Below are 14,649 nucleotides of genomic sequence, written 5' to 3' on the forward strand. Positions count from 1 at the left end.
GTTCAACCTGGGTATCTTTCCTTTTGAATGTTATGGGTGAGAGAAGAAGGTGGCCTTATATGTCGATGACCTAATGATCTACACAAAAGACTTTGAAGCCTCGTTACCAGTGATACTTAACATATTAGAAGATTTCAGGAAGGCATCAGGCTACAATGTCAATCAGCAAAAAACAGAAATTTATGCTATGAAGCATCAAGTATAGCGTCCCCTTGGTAAAACAAGAGATTATTTAGGTACTTAGGGGCTCAAGTGACGGTGGACCTGGACAAAACCGCATCGATACATTTTAGCAAAGTTGTAAAAGCGTCCAGAAAAATGCTCTAGGTGTGGGGTGGGCTTCCACTGTCTTTTTCTAGATCTAATATTCTGAAAATGTTGATTCTTCTGAAATGTACTTTCCTTTTCAATGAAATAACTTTGGAATTTAAAGCAGCATAGATAAAGAAGCTGCAGAGGGGAGTAAGCAGTTTAATTTGGTCTGCAAGGGGGGGCAAGAATGGCAGAGCGGAAGCTGTGCAGGAAAAAGGAGCAGGGAGGAATAGCAAGCCCTGATTTCTACAGTTACTGCCTGGCTTTTCAACTAAAAAAAATATAAGAGGCCACCTTTTGAACAGGTCCACCTTGACCCCCCTATTTAGGCCTTTGATTAACCATCCATTCAAGGAGGGGGATCATCTTCTATACAAATTTGGCCACCCAAAGTACTTCAAGAATGTTAAACTAAAGATTCTAGAGGCTGCATGTAGAGTTTGGCAACATGTCAGGCAGATACTTGGAATATCAAATTACAGCAGTTTTGACCAATCTGGGATTACACAGGAACCCCAGAATGCCTTACAGTCAAGCTAGCTACCACACTGAGGGAGAATGGTATTATTAACTGGGGACAGTACATTGGGGACGTTGTCCAAGTTAAAATACTATCAGTTGGCGAGTTACAAAGACTTTTAAAAAAATTAGAAAGCAGTTAGTATCTGGGAAGAAAAAATGCAAGAAGGACCGCTTAGGCGTAAAGAGGTTTCACAATGGTACTGGATGTTGGTAGATCCTGGGAGGAAGAATTCAGCTCGCCAATGGAGCTCTGTGGCAGGGACCTGCCATCGAGGAACGTTACGACATTATGGCAAGTATCAATATCTATGCTTTGGAAAATACAGGGAGTGCAGAATTATTAGGCAAGTTGTATTTTTGAGGATTAATTTTATTATTGAACAACAACCATGTTCTCAATGAACCCAAAAAACTCATTAATATCAAAGCTGAATATTTTTGGAAGTAGTTTTTAGTTTGTTTTTAGTTTTAGCTATGTTAGGGGGATATCTGTGTGTGCAGGTGACTATTACTGTGCATAATTATTAGGCAACTTAACAACAAAAAATATATACCCATTTCAATTATTTATTATTACCAGTGAAACCAATATAACATCTCAACATTCACAAATATACATTTCTGACATTCAAAAACAAAACAAAAACAAATCAGTGACCAATATAGCCACATTTCTTTGCAAGGACACTCAAAAGCCTGCCATCCATGGATTCTGTCAGTGTTTTGATCTGTTCACCATCAACATTGCGTGCAGGAGCAACCACAGCCTCCCAGACACTGTTCAGAGAGGTGTACTGTTTTCCCTCCTTGTAAATCTCACATTTGATGATGGACCACAGGTTCTCAATGGGGTTCAGATCAGGTGAACAAGGAGGCCATGTCATTAGATTTCCTTCTTTTATACCCTTTCTTGCCAGCCACGCTGTGGAGTACTTGGACGCGTGTGATGGAGCATTGTCCTGCATGAAAATCATCTTTTTCTTGAAGGATGCAGACTTCTTCCTGTACCACTGCTTGAAGAAGGTGTCTTCCAGGAACTGGCAGTAGGACTGGGAGTTGAGCTTGACTCCATCCTCAACTCGAAAAGGCCCCACAAGCTCATCTTTGATGATACCAGCCCAAACCAGTACTCCACCTCCACCTTGCTGGCGTCTGAGTCGGACTGGAGCTCTCTGCCCTTTACCAATCCAGCCACGGGCCCATCCATCTGGCCCATCAAGACTCACTCTCATTTCATCAGTCCATAAAACCTTAGAAAAATCAGTCTTGAGATATTTCTTGGCCCAGTCTTGACGTTTCAGCTTGTGTGTCTTGTTCAGTGGTGGTCGTCTTTCAGCCTTTCTTACCTTGGCCATGTCTCTGAGTATTGCACACCTTGTGCTTTTGGGCACTCCAGTGATGTTGCAGCTCTGAAATATGGCCAAACTGGTGGCAAGTGGCATCGTGGCAGCTGCACGCTTGACTTTTCTCAGTTCATGGGCAGTTATTTTGCGCCTTGGTTTTTCCACACGCTTCTTGCGACCCTGTTGACTATTTTGAAAGAAACGCTTGATTGTTCGATGATCACGCTTCAGAAGCTTTGCAATTTTAAGAGTGCTGCATCCCTCTGCAAGATATCTCACTATTTTTGACTTTTCTGAGCCTGTCAAGTCCTTCTTTTGACCCATTTTGCCAAAGGAAAGGAAGTTGCCTAATAATTATGCACATCTGATATAGGGTGTTGATATCATTAGACCACACCCCTTCTCATTACAGAGATGCACATCACCTAATATGCTTAATTGGTAGTAGGCTTTCGGGCCTATACAGCTTGGAGTAAGACAACATGAATAAAGAGGATGATGTGGTCAAAATACTCATTTGCCTAATAATTCTGCACTCCCTGTATGTAAATCTGCACCATTAAGGAGAAACCATCTTTTCACAGTACACAGTGCATTTTGGACCCTGAAAAAACTGGCAAAAATGAGGGGGCAAGGAGAGAAGTGTTGTCCTAAGTGTGATATGTTCTGGCAGTGTCCTGCAATACAGGTTTTTTGTCAGGAGGTTGGTATGGTGCTGTTAGGACCTAGAAGTAGAGGTAAGCCTTCCCTTTGTGATGGTTTAGAGGATGGCAGGCCTTTTACAAAAATGCACAAGTCTCAGAAACACTTACTTTTCTTACTAATATTATTAGCACGAAGTGAGATATGCATGACGTGGGTGCTCCCTTCTCCCCCGACACTATTAGAGCGGAATAGCTCTGTAATAAGGATTAACCAGCTACATAGAAATACTTCTCGATCAACAATAGTAAAATTCTGGGAGTTATGGGAAAAAAGGTACAAATGACAATGCTGTGGGGTGTGTCCAATGATTAAGGGGCTCATTTTGAGTGTGGCGGTCTATAGACTGCCACATTACAACCCCTGGCAGGCCAGTTCCACCAGGGTATTGGATCACGGCGGTCTAGCGGAGGTCCTTATCTGCCAGGGCAGAGCTGTGGGGATTACGACCTCATTCTCTGCCAGCGGCTTCATGGTGGTAGCAACCGGTGCAGGGAGCCACAAGGGGGCCATTGCAGTTGGCATGGGCAGTGCGGGGTGGGGGGCCCCTGGCCAGCACCATCGTAATGTTCACTGTCTGCTTTGCTGGTGCATTGCAGGCAACAGCATTGCCGCCAGTTTGATTACGAGCCTGGGACAATGCTGTAGCCTGTTCCCACTAGGCCAAAGGGTGGAATCCTAGGTTTCCACCCACGGACCTTGCAGGAAACCCATTATAGCTCCAGCAGGGAGGTCACCGCACAGGCGACGGCCACCCAGCAGGAGTTTGGCAGATGGAGTTTGGCAGACGGAGTTTGGCAGACGGAGTTTTCTGTCTGCCAACCTCATAATCAACCCCTAAGTGTCTATACCGATAGCCCTGTCAGCGGGAAAGTTAAGCAGAAGTTTCCCACTAAAAATTATCTTCCCAGTTTTGGGCTGGTCTGGTCGAGAGTAGCTTGTGAGCCCTGTCAAGGTGGGTGGACATGGCTTTCTCCTCCCCTCCGTGGGGGACTCTCTGCTTTCGCTAATGCTTCAGTCCTCCCTTACCCTATGGAAGACACAAATGAGGACCCAAAAGAAAAGGATTGGGCTGTCAGAAGAGAAGTAAAAACAATTTCTTTATATTTTGATGACAGGCTTTCACTTTCTAATATAGCAAAATAAATTGCTTTAATTTCACTCCAAGCTTCACGAAAAAAACTATTTGTTATAGAATTCAACCAGAGGAGGCCAGTTAAAAAAAAACATATTTCAAAATGTATTACATTTATTGTGGGGTGTGATATAATATCCATTTATTGAGAAAAAACATACAATGAAATTGAACTACCTAATGAAATATAGGTGAAAGTGTTCCTTTTAAACCAATATGAATTGTTCTAAACTATACCAATTGAGTGTTGGCATTTCGTCTATACGGATGAAACTTTGACACAGGAATCGAGCAATAGTTTTTTTATATACTTCTATTTCCAAACAAACAAATTTGGATGCATTAAGCTGGCAACTCATTTCTTTTGTCTGTGTAATATGGGATACTGAAAACTGTTGGAGCATGTGAATTCATTGAAGTATGAAAAATGGAGCATCCATCCCAGATGTATCCAGTTGTTGAAAAACTGAAATATCTTTGAAAGAGGCATGAAAGAAAAGATCGCTAATTTTAATAATCCCAAATTGAGCACCACATTATATCCATTTGGAAGATGCCAACCAGGAAAAAAATGATCATTCAGATAGTGGAGTTTCTGTATTAATGTTTGGAAACTGTAGCACGATATGAAGCTGAGTCTAACTCTTTATTAGGGGTAATTAGAGACATATAATGTGCTTTCATTAGGAGATTTGGCCTGAATTAATAAACCTAGATAACTTATCTTCATCAATGTCCTTGAGCACAGGTTATAAAATTGCACTATAATTAAAAAGAAGTATCAGTCATAAACGATCTGGTTTGGATGGTCACTGAAGCCACATAATATAAATGGAGATTAATTTAAGAATGGCCAGTTCATCCAATTGCTTGGAAGGTTTACATATTTGAATGGATACGTGTATTTTCGCTTTGTTAGCTAAAATAAAGCTTAGAAAAATAGTGTTAGTCTTAACAAAAAATGTGTTACAAAAAGGCAAGGAAAGCCCATAATAAATACTGAAAAGACATTTTAATCAAATAGATCTGATCAAATTGTAGGAAGCACAAGCTTTTCCCATTTTGAGAACAGCCTTTTCATTTTACAGATGAGCAGTACATAATTACTGAATAAATGAATAACATGAGCACATCTTTATAAAACATCTCAGTTTCTACAAGAAATACTAAATGTTCTGGCGCTAGGCTCAAAAAAACTATACATGATACACCATCACTTACTGAGTGATTTTCCAATGATGTGCTGGATAAACGTCTTAAGCAAGATATGGGTCTTTAACCCTCATGGGTACAACAGACCGACTTCAGTAGATTGATGGTTGGTTATACAGAAACAAATTGCTATGGGTGGCTGTCACTGAGGACCTCTAGCTTGAACAGCAGATTCTACATCTTGTTATTCACTTCTATGACATAGCAACAGTGGGTAATATTTGTTACCCAGTGTTGCTATGTCACAAAAGAATTCCAACACTTGCTCTCGACTTTGATGGAGGGCAGAGGGAACACCTTCACAATGGCGTGAGTGAAATTAAGCAGAGGGTGGTACACCTGTGCGTAACAGCTGAAAACAGATGGCAGATGATTTTAGGCGCCATATATGTCACATAAATATACATGAGTAAAATGAGAATAATGCAGGTTTTTATATCTGTGGGTTCTGAGTGACATCATAGACAACTCAAACTTCATTTTCGTTGACACTTTTATGTCACTCGGAACCCCATGGTGAAAAACATCTGCCTCATTCACTATTACCCATCTATAATTCTATTTGTAGATGCTGAGCAAGGAATCCGTGATGCTCAAGATGTGTCCGATAGGTTCAGTAAGTGTTAATCAGAAGTTGTATTGCTAAAGGAGCAAGTAGAAGATTTGGAAAATTGGAAAATAAGTAATTCCTTAAGACATTATGGCCTTCCTGAAAGGAGAAAATAGCTTGATCTTCTTAAAACCGTTGGCCGTTCTTTAGGTGGCTTCCAGAGATTCCCCTATTATTCTGCTACGGGCTCACTATCTTCGTAAAAAGTTCAATTCAAGTGGAAAAATGCCAATCCCAGGGGCATCATCTTGAGGTTCCTCGGATGCTCTGAATGAGGTTTGCTTATAATAAAGTGGAAGGGAATAAGATACAGTATTGTTGATCCTTGTTAAATCATGATAGCTCACTATGGGAAAGCTGCATCATTTGACAAGCCAACCAACCTTAAAGACTATGTGAAAAAAACAAAGTGGAAGGGATGGACATTTCAACAACATTTCTTTTACACAGAGTGCAGATTAAATAGTCCTTTCTATGTGTTTTATTTTACGTTTAAAGTGTTTTCATATTCCACTACCCTTTTTAGTGTTATTATACTTCAAATAGGCCTTTGTTTTACTGATATTGTTGGGTAGTGCTCAGTTTGAAAACAGCATGTTTGAGCAATTTTAAAATTATATCTTGGAATTGGCACTTCTATAGCCCTCTTGCAAGAATCTCAGAAGCAAAAAAAGCCATGAGTTAGTATTTTTTTCTTTCCACCAGCTGTTACTCGTAAAGGTGGGGTTATGAGTCTGTAGGCAATACATAAATGTTGAGCTTTTTTCTCAGGCAGGTGGGTTTTGTTAGATGATTTTTAATGAGACATCCAAAACTGGAAACAATTACAATAAAAATAGAGAAAGAAAAATACCAAATGTGTACAAAAAAGGCAGATATTGAATCAATTGCTATGTGATGTCGCTTGTTTGTAATCTACCACAATCCTGTTTCTTCTTCAGTTTCATATTTTATATAAATCTTTTCACCTGTATTTCAGTTTACTTCACCTGATCCCAGGAGAAGAAGCTTAATTTCGTGCCCTCCAGTTTTGTGCAATCACAAAGCGGGCTACCAAGGAGTGAAATAAGATTGTATTCATAAATCATCAAAATATGCCTCCAATTTGTTTTTCACTAGTGTCCTGGTTTCTGTTCTACAATGCCCTGCACACTTGGCTAAGTACAACCAGTTCCACACTGGACTCTCAGGGCAATAAGGACAAGAAATCAAAGGCTTCACAGGGAGGTATTATGGGGAAAAGTGCTCAGAACACAACAGTCAACCAACAGACACGTCACTGTATTGTGAACCTTTGTGCTTTTAAGTTAAAAGAAAGTTATTTAATTACACAAAAGAACTGATAAACAACGCAGTTCAGCAGAAATACAAGTACCGGGTTGCAGATTATGTTGTGGCATATTTGCAGTTTTCTTCCACCACATCACTGATCAAATGTGTCTTTTTGATCCTGGCTTTTACTGGGCAAAAATGTCCACAGGTTAGACTAATCTGCACACTTGCACATTCTAGTTGCAGGCTATGCCCCACTTACACCAGTTGGCTGGCTTTGCATGTCTCTCGCTGCAGGGGGTGGTGCAGAACTTCACTTCTTAGGGGGCAGCAGTGGGGATTTCTCTTTGGGACAGGGAACCACCAGATGAAGTCAGGGTGGAATGCTTGTGCAGTGGCAATCTACTTCAGCGGTGCGGCCACTTGGCCAGGTGCAGACAGGGGCTCAAGTACATTAGTTGTTTCCTTGAGGCCAAGACATTTGTAATGGTGTTGCTTTAAAGGGCGCAACATTTGGGCAGATATGGGCTTTCCTCTTTAAAGCTGGCCTTAGTGCACACCCTAGAACAGTGGGAGGCTGTTGCCAAAATCAAAACCTAGAATACCATGTACTCTCAGTTTGGCACCCAGGGCATGGAAATGCGATTGCATACCATTCCTGTCCCAAGTATAACTCCCATATTCTCATCTCAAATTTGTATTCAAATAGTTTTTTATCTAACTGTAAGAATTATGAAATTACGACAACAGTATTATTATTGTATCTTGTAGATGGATATCAATCAAATCAATAAAAACATCTCTTAAAAAGTTCTTAAACTAAAACCGCATTCTGTAGGGAATATAACATTTCCGTCACAGCAAAGTCTGTCATGCAAGCAGTTTTAGTTAAAGAACATGCCGTCTACCCAATCAAAACCTATGGTAAAAAATATAAATTTTGGGGGGGTGGTGAGCCATCTTTCAGTACTCTTTTTTTAATGTTTATGTAAAGACAGTTTCATTGTCACACCAGGCATTAAAAAAGGAAGGGAAAATAGATTTGTCACCTGCAGCCATTTAACTCTTGTGGAGGTAAATGAAGGTCATTCTACATAACAGTGTTCAAACATGCTTGAAATAGCAAGCACAGTGTCAAATTTGAAGTAAACATTGGGGTCAAACAGCTGCAAAACTTAAATACATGAAAGTAATAAACTAGCTGATTAATAGCCTGAGCTTTGCAAACGCAGGAAAAATACAGGAATGTTGGACACAACTAATAAGTTTTATTTTGCATTAGTAACCAGAAATCTACTATAAATAGTTTAAAAGAATTACTTGCTTCAGTTGCCCTTGAACTTTCTCCAGTTCTTTCTTCAGCTCCTCAGAGTACCATTTCTCCTCCTGGAAAAAAAGAACAACAACAATAAAATGCTTTTAGAGATGGATATAATGCAGGCAACAGGCCTGGAATCTTATTTCTATGTGTTTTCAAGCATTTAATAATTCACACCTTTAAAAAAACATTTCTAACCTTTAAAGTAGCTTGTAGTTCTTTAACTTCTTGCTGCAACAGGAATGTTTCATCACTGCACACCGACCGTAGGGAAAAAACAAAAAAAGTGAATCAGAAGCCTTTCTCAATATTTAATAAATATACAGAAGTGAAGTATATATGTTCAACCCCTGAATACTTATTACAATTATTTTAGCTCAACTGCTGTTCAGACAAACATCAAGGCACCCCTGTTTGTGCATATATGGAATATCGTACAGCCAGAACTCACTAAACAAGTAGTCACAGATCAACCTCCCCTCTGTTGAGGGTATGCATGGCACGTATGGGTAATCACGCCACTGTTCAATCAAAAATCTTTGTGAATCGCAAAAAAGGCAATTGTATCTCAGGCCAGAGAAACTTCAGGTCTGGCTTCAGTTTTTTGACACTTTCAGGGGAAACATGAAGCTCTGGTAGAGGTGGTGGTTAGTGATTAATTTCTAAAGAGGTGCTAATAGGCAACAGAGGTAAAATAGCAATACTGGAGAGGATGAGTGTGTTTTTAAAGCTGTCTTCTTAGCTAGTCTCACTTTTACTGTTTTGGCATCCCAACGCTGCCTGTCTTTCAGTCTACAAAAGAAGCAGATCTTGCTAGGAAATTGTGAATTTAGGTGTGCATGCTTTGAAATGGTCTGGTCATTCTCAGACGTATTAGACTCACTCACAGACCTTTACAGTTTCAGATGCAGTGAGACTAGCAAATACCCATAACCATGATGAGGTCTTTTAAGCTCTTCATTGCACTGCATTTGTATTGTAAAGGCTGTAAGTCATGATGGTTTGAGCAAAAAAAGAGGGGAGGGAGGCCTCTGCTTCCAATAACAATGCAGTCTTTCACATTTCCCCTCCATTAGGACCCCAAAGCTGCCAGAATAGTCCTGGCTCAGTCATTGACATTTACAGTGCTTACAGACTGAATGTATCTTCACTGAAATGTCCTTGGGTGCCCTAATTGATCTAATACCATGATCTAATTATTTCTTCCACATAACAATAAACTGTATCTTGCATCGTCAACTCTACTCTCCCCCACTGCACAGCAATAGATCCAGTCTTGCAATGCTCTCATTGACTTATATTCCAGTTTCTTAACCTCTGAAAGGGAAGGCACTCACACTCAATGCTACAAACCCACTCAGCATAACATTACATCTTTTTCTCAAGACAGCCACTTAGGACATCCCTGTTCTCCAGAAACCTATGTTGCCTCATCATGCTTTAAACTACTTCATATGTTCTGCCACTTACCACCACTACTTTAAATCACTAGCAGTAATATGATTTCCTAAGCCTACAGCCATATTTTCCAACTCAAACAGATTATAAAGGGTTAGAACAGCTATTGGTCAAACAGCTTACCAGTTATCTCTCTGACAATAACCTACTAAACCCTTTTCAACCTGTCTTCCCCATAGTCCATTTCACAGAGAGTGCTACTGAGACATCTGACAAGTTTCATAACTTCAGCTCACTATAATCACCTCTCTTCTATCCTCATTCTCTTTCAGCATTCAATATAGATCAATCTACCATCCTAGGTGCCTTTCCAAATGTAGACAACGTTACTGATGTACTGGAATAAGGGACCACATCACGGGGAACGGTTTTAAGTGAGGTTTCTGAGGTCCAAAACGTTTTTGTAAGTTATTTTGAGTCATTGTACACAGAAAGCCAGACTTATCAGAGGGTGGCCAACAAGAAGTAGAAGATTTACAGAGGAGTAAATTGGATAATGAAGGGAAGGCAGTTCTGGAGGAGGAGATTCTAGTTAGTGATTTAGTTCAGGCCATTGCTAAAGATAAAAAGGGGAAGGCAGCAGGGCCTGATGATCTGCCGGTTGAATTTTATGTGAAAATGCAAGCTGTTATAGCTCCAGTTTTAACACAGCTTTTTAATTCTGTCTTCAATGGAGAGATTCCCCTCCCCAAGTCTTGGAATGAGGCTGTGATTACCCTGATTTTGAAGCCGGGGAAAGACCCTCTATCTTGCGAGTCATATAGGCCAATTTCCTTATTAATTATTAAATAGTGATTATAAATTATTTTCAAGCATTCTGGCCAATAGGTTAAGTTTGGTAATTGGGGGACTGATTCAGGGTGATCAAAAGGGCTTTCTAGAGGGAAGGTATATGCATGAGTTATCCCATGAATTGGTTGGGGCAATTCATTTAGCAATTGCATGCAAATTACCTCGGGCAGTCATAACATTGGACGCTACTAAAGCCTTTGATAGAGTAAATTGGAAATATTTACTTCGTATTTTGGCTAATCTTAGTTTTGGAGCAAAGGTTTGTGGGGCTTTGAAGACTATTTATAAGATCCCACTAGCTAGGCTATTATTGAATGGGAATTTAACTAAACCCTTTCCTATAACAAGGGGAACGAGGCAGGGATGCCCATTGTCCCCGTTATTATTTTACTTATATAGAGAACCTTTAGCCCGTATGATTAAGAAAGACCCTCTGATTAAACCATTTAGTTATATGGGCTGGGAAAAGAAAATCTCTTTATATGCAGACGATATCATGATTTTTACTAGAGATTTGCCTTCTGCGTTAGAAGGATTAGAGGTTTTAACAAAAGATTTCGGTCAGATGTCAGGGTATGCAGTAAATTTGGCAAAGACAGAAATAATGACTTGGAATATGAATGAAAGGCACTGGTTGATGAAAAAGGAGATGAAGTATTTGGGTATTAAGATATATAATAAACTAGAGGACATCCCAATAGAAAATTTGAAGAGTGTGTTTAAAGAAATAAATAAACTTTTGGCGAGTTGGTCCCATTTACCCTTGACATTATATGGGAGGGGAAATTTTGTTAAAATGTCAATTCTCCCTAAGCTCACTTTTTTCTTCAATATGATTCCATTATATTTTCAGAAGGAAGAGATACATAAAATTCAGGCTAGAATTGATAGTTTCATTTGGTTTTCTAAGGGGGTCAGGACTGTAAGAAAAAAGCTTAGAAGGAAATATGATAAAGGAGGGATCGCGCTTCCTGACCTCCAACTATATGCCTGGGCGTTTCAGTTAAAAAATGCAAAAGATTTGTTATCAGTAAACACGGCAAGTCATTATAGGAGAGCTCTGTTAAAATGTGAGAGGCAGGAAGGGCAGAAATGTATGTACAAGTTTGGTCACCCAAAATTTTACAAACAAGTTAGGCTGAAAACATTACAAGCGGCTGCCTTATTGTGGAAGCAGATAAGGAGCACCACAAATGTATCTTATTATAGCCTTTATGCCCCAATATGGGTCTCTCCAGGTATTCCAGCATGCCTTAAGGACGCCTTATCACAATCTTTACAGGAAGCAGGTATTGAGGAGTGGGGACAGTTACTTCAAGGGGGAAAACTGAGATCTTGGGAGGAATTAGAGATAGAAACACAAAATCCAGTATCCAGGTTTAAATATTATCAGTTGCAAAGCTGGGTTAGGTCATTGCAAGAAAAAGGAACAAATACGAATGAACTAGAAGAGGTATTGGTTAAGGGCTTGTCCGGTAAAAAGGAAATAACAACCTATTATAGACTACTTTTGGATAGCTTAGATAGGGATCTTAATTATCCAGGCTCCCTATGGGACGATTTAGTTTATAGCGATGAAATTAGTGGGCTATGGCAAACGTCTTGGCAACTTCTATACCAGGTGGTAAAACCGGCCTTTTTGAGGACGAACCATCTTTTTGTATTACATAGGGCTTATTATAGCCCGCAGAAAATAGCGGAGGACATTGCTTGTAGGAAATGTGGCTTACTTAAGGCGAATGATATTCACATGTTTGTGTCCTGACTTTTGGTCAGAGGTGTTTGAAATCTTATGTAAAATATTTCAGACTCGATTAATTTGTACTGCAGCATTAATTTTATTTGGTTGGTCCCCAGAGGTACATTATCTGTCTAGTTATAAAAGGAAGCTTTTGTTTTAATTGATTTTGTTGGGCAGACGGGAGATATGTAAAAACTGGACATCTGAAACATCACCTATGTTATCTGCATGGTTGAATGCGATTTCATATATATATGCAGTTTAGATTTGAACCAGGCCGGAGCTAAAATGCAAAAATTATGGGAACCTTGGGTAAAGTGGATGGATCAAGGTACCCATGTTTCCGCAAGTGTCCGATGATTATTTAAGAGCAGAAGGAGATACATTCCGGGAAGGTGTTCTGGGGGTAGCCTTACTCCTCTTTCTGACGTGACTTTCTACTCTGATAGCTGGACCCATCCAGAAGTTCTGGATTCAGGGCGTGGCTTAAATCAGTTCGGAACTGAATGAAGTAAATGAGGACACAAAAAAAAACTTTACTGATGTACTCAATCTTTTTAACTGCAATAGTAACAGCAGCACTCACAAGAGGTACGTAGTAAGTAGGTCGCCTCCTTCCTCTCTCTATACACAACTTAGCTCAGCAACCATCTCCTCCTTATGCGTGTCCTTTTACCTTCATGCAGACAGAAAACAAATGGTTTGCTTTCCTATCTTACTTCCCTAAAATCCAAGCCTTCATCTCTGTCTTTAACAGAATCTACACTGGATGATCCCTCCCTCAAGCATGCTGAATTCATCATAAACTGAGATATTCTATTTCCCTCAATGCTCCGCCATAGCTACTCTTTCCATCACCATTCCGTTGCCCCTTTACACTTCCCATACGCTGTTACTGTTTTCCCCTCTGCCAGGACGCTTACTAGCTATACAGTTTCAGCATGAGTCTACAGCTGGTTAAAGAAGCAAACTATCATATTCCTAATATTCTAGAGAACACCATCACCTCACTTTCCAAATAGGCAAATCTCTCATTAGAGAGATTATGCTCCTACAAAGAGTACTTGTAACAGTCTCTTACTTGATCTTCCACAGTTCTCCTTCTGTTCCAAAGCACATTTGGAGGGTAATGTTACCAGCCTTAACCCTAGCCTGCATTCCTGAAAGAAGCACTCCAAAAATGGTCCACATGTAAACAACTACACCTTTTAGCCCCACTGAAACCCTCCAAATACACGGACAACCCCATTTCAGCAAACCTGTAAAAACATTGAGCATAAGGGGGCAAATGTTCTGAGCACATATCGTCAACTCCTCATTATCTGAAGGCATACTACCCTTCTCCCTCAAATGTGGCCTGCTCCCTGGTTGAACCTGTGGTACAAACATAACAGGATCAATAGAATGAAAATTGTGTAGGAACCCCCTCATGATTTGATCCTTAGATGCCAGAATGACATTTCACTCCATTAGATGGGGTATCTAGCACTGGACAAAAATCATAATTGGTCAGAATACAGGTCAGTCATATATATATATAAATATATATATAAATAATGCCACTTACCCAGTGTACAACTGTTCGTGGTATGAGACGCTGCAGATTCACATGCTGTTCATTATCCTGCCATCTAGTGTTGGGCTCGGAGTGTTACAAGTTGTTACAAGCTCTTCCACTACTTGCTGGGCAAGTTTTTGGTGTACCTTGGGCAAGTGCTATATGATGTCTTGCATCTCATCCCAGTGTGCCCTGTCGTAGCGTGCAAGTAGGGCTTGTGAATTTGCTGTTCGCCATTGATTGGCTGCTTGTGCTGCCACTCGCTTGCCCGCTGCGTCGAATTTTCGACTTTCTTTGTCAGGTGGTGGAGCGTCTCCTGACGATAGAGTTTGCTCTTTTTCTTGACGCCCCTACAACCACGGAGTCCGGTGTGAGTTGCTGTGTTATGAACACAGGATCTGTTGGGGGAGGTTTGTATTTTTTCTCAACTCTAGGCGTGATAGCTCTTCCCTTTACAGGCTCCTGGAAGACCTGTTGCGCATGCTTGAGCATGCCCGGGAGCATCGGCAGACTCTGATAGGAAGCGTGGGTGGATGCCAGAGTGTTAAAAAGGAAGTCATACTCCACTGGCTCTGTGTGCATTGCTACGTTGTGGAACGTAGCTGCCCTGGATAGTACCTGCGTATATGCAGTACTGTCTTCTGGTGGTGACGGCTTTGTTGGATAACATTCTG

The 14,649-nt window shown here is 40.4% G+C and overlaps 1 protein-coding gene across 1 annotated transcript in view; it reads right to left on the reverse strand.

Annotated features, from left to right (window-relative positions):
• EEA1 (early endosome antigen 1) overlaps positions 1-14,649 on the reverse strand; it is a 497,109-nt gene that overhangs the window by 446,104 nt on the left and 36,356 nt on the right. Inside the window, exons 4-5 of the mRNA XM_069228969.1 lie at positions 8,625-8,679; positions 8,429-8,494 (exon numbers count right to left, since the gene is read on the reverse strand). Coding sequence (XP_069085070.1) covers positions 8,429-8,494; positions 8,625-8,679 — 121 coding nt within the window. The remainder of the gene's footprint in view (positions 1-8,428; positions 8,495-8,624; positions 8,680-14,649) is intronic.

Source organism: Pleurodeles waltl, chromosome 4_1 (genome assembly GCF_031143425.1).
Source record: "Pleurodeles waltl isolate 20211129_DDA chromosome 4_1, aPleWal1.hap1.20221129, whole genome shotgun sequence".
In the NCBI taxonomy this organism is placed as follows: Eukaryota; Metazoa; Chordata; class Amphibia; order Caudata; family Salamandridae; genus Pleurodeles; species Pleurodeles waltl.